This window comes from Cyprinodon variegatus, unplaced genomic scaffold (genome assembly GCF_000732505.1).
Source record: "Cyprinodon variegatus isolate N-32 unplaced genomic scaffold, C_variegatus-1.0 Scaffold1114, whole genome shotgun sequence".
NCBI classification, from domain to species: domain Eukaryota; kingdom Metazoa; phylum Chordata; class Actinopteri; order Cyprinodontiformes; family Cyprinodontidae; genus Cyprinodon; species Cyprinodon variegatus.
Window position 1 is genome coordinate 124021 of NW_015151567.1, and position 1378 is coordinate 125398.

At 30.6% G+C, this 1378-nt stretch overlaps 1 protein-coding gene across 1 annotated transcript in view; it reads right to left on the reverse strand.

Annotated features, from left to right (window-relative positions):
- Nucleotides 1-1378, reverse strand: part of ano8 (anoctamin 8) — a gene marked incomplete at its 5' end in the record, with an annotated part of 31202 nt that overhangs the window by 18696 nt on the left and 11128 nt on the right. The window contains 1 exon segment of the mRNA XM_015400519.1: nucleotides 1170-1297. Coding sequence (XP_015256005.1) covers nucleotides 1170-1297 — 128 coding nt within the window.

A 1378-nucleotide genomic window follows, 5' to 3' on the forward strand; every position in this document is an offset into this window, starting at 1 on the left:
CACTAAAAGTTTATACAGAGGATTCCTAAAAATACTGACACACCACTTTAAAAACACAATATGTGATATAAATTTAAATATTTCAGATATAGAAAAATAAAAAAACATAGTTTTTCAAGTATAAAGGGTTCAATTAAGTAATTTTTAATAAAACAATTCTACCATGAACAGTTAATTGTCTCCCTCTTGTGGTAACAATGAGGAACTACAACTGTTTGTGATCAGTAAGAATCAAGAATAGTTTTTTGTCAACAGTGATCCAAAATCATAACGTCAGGATAAGGTATATAAGGAATTTATTTCTTAATCCTTTTTTAAGCAAATATATCTATAATAAGTATATCTAAAATAAATATAAAATAATATTAAAAATTACAAATATACACTTATGGCCATTTTCCTTCAATATAGGCATTTTTATATCTGATTGGATTAGCAACATTTTGGTTTATAACACCTTAGAGCTATTAATTCAACTCTAATTGAATTATTGATAAAAAGACACAAGAAAATAAATGTACATAGACTGAATTTAGAAAAACCAAGAGAAGAGACGCAGTAAAAAAGTTTTCATATTTGTTAATGTAGAGAAATATCTATATAAAAAGAGTTCTATGCACATTTAAATATTTATCCTCTATATATGTTAACTCATTAGTGATACAAAAACTTCAGTGTAATAAATTTAAATAAACAAATTCTACTAGGAAAAGTTTCTCTTCGCCCTCTTGTGGAGACAAGTTGAAATTACAACTGTGCGCACAATAAACTAAAAGTCTAGATAATAAAGAAGATTCCTGAAAATATCATGACACCGCATGAAAAACACAGTATTTGATATAAATGCAAATATTACACCGAAAGGCTTGAATTAAATTATCATAAACAAATACTACCAAGAACTGTTTATTGTCGCCCTCTTGTGGTGTTGGTGGGAAATACAGCTACTTGCGACGACTACCATGAGGCTGATCAACCATTCCAAACATATGTTTGTGGTGTAACCTTCAATACATTACAGCGATAGAAAGTAAAATATCTAATATAAGGGCTTCAATTAAAAAATGGAAAAAAGTCTACCTTCTTGACAACAAGTAACTACAACTGTAGTAAGAATTCCAACTGTTTCATTTTCATCGTTAAGGTAGCTTAGAGGAGGTTTCTTATACCTGATCGGCTTCTGCTAGAATCCACAGCAGAAAGCCAATGACAGCAGGATAGAGCATGGAGTTTGTGTAGAAACCCAGCCAAGCGAAGTACATGCCAATCTTCACTCCAAAGTAGTCACAGATGTCATCTAGAAAGTAGAAGACATGACATGATGCGTAATTGACATTTATGCACTATTTTTGCACGCCACATATCACTTTACTTGGAT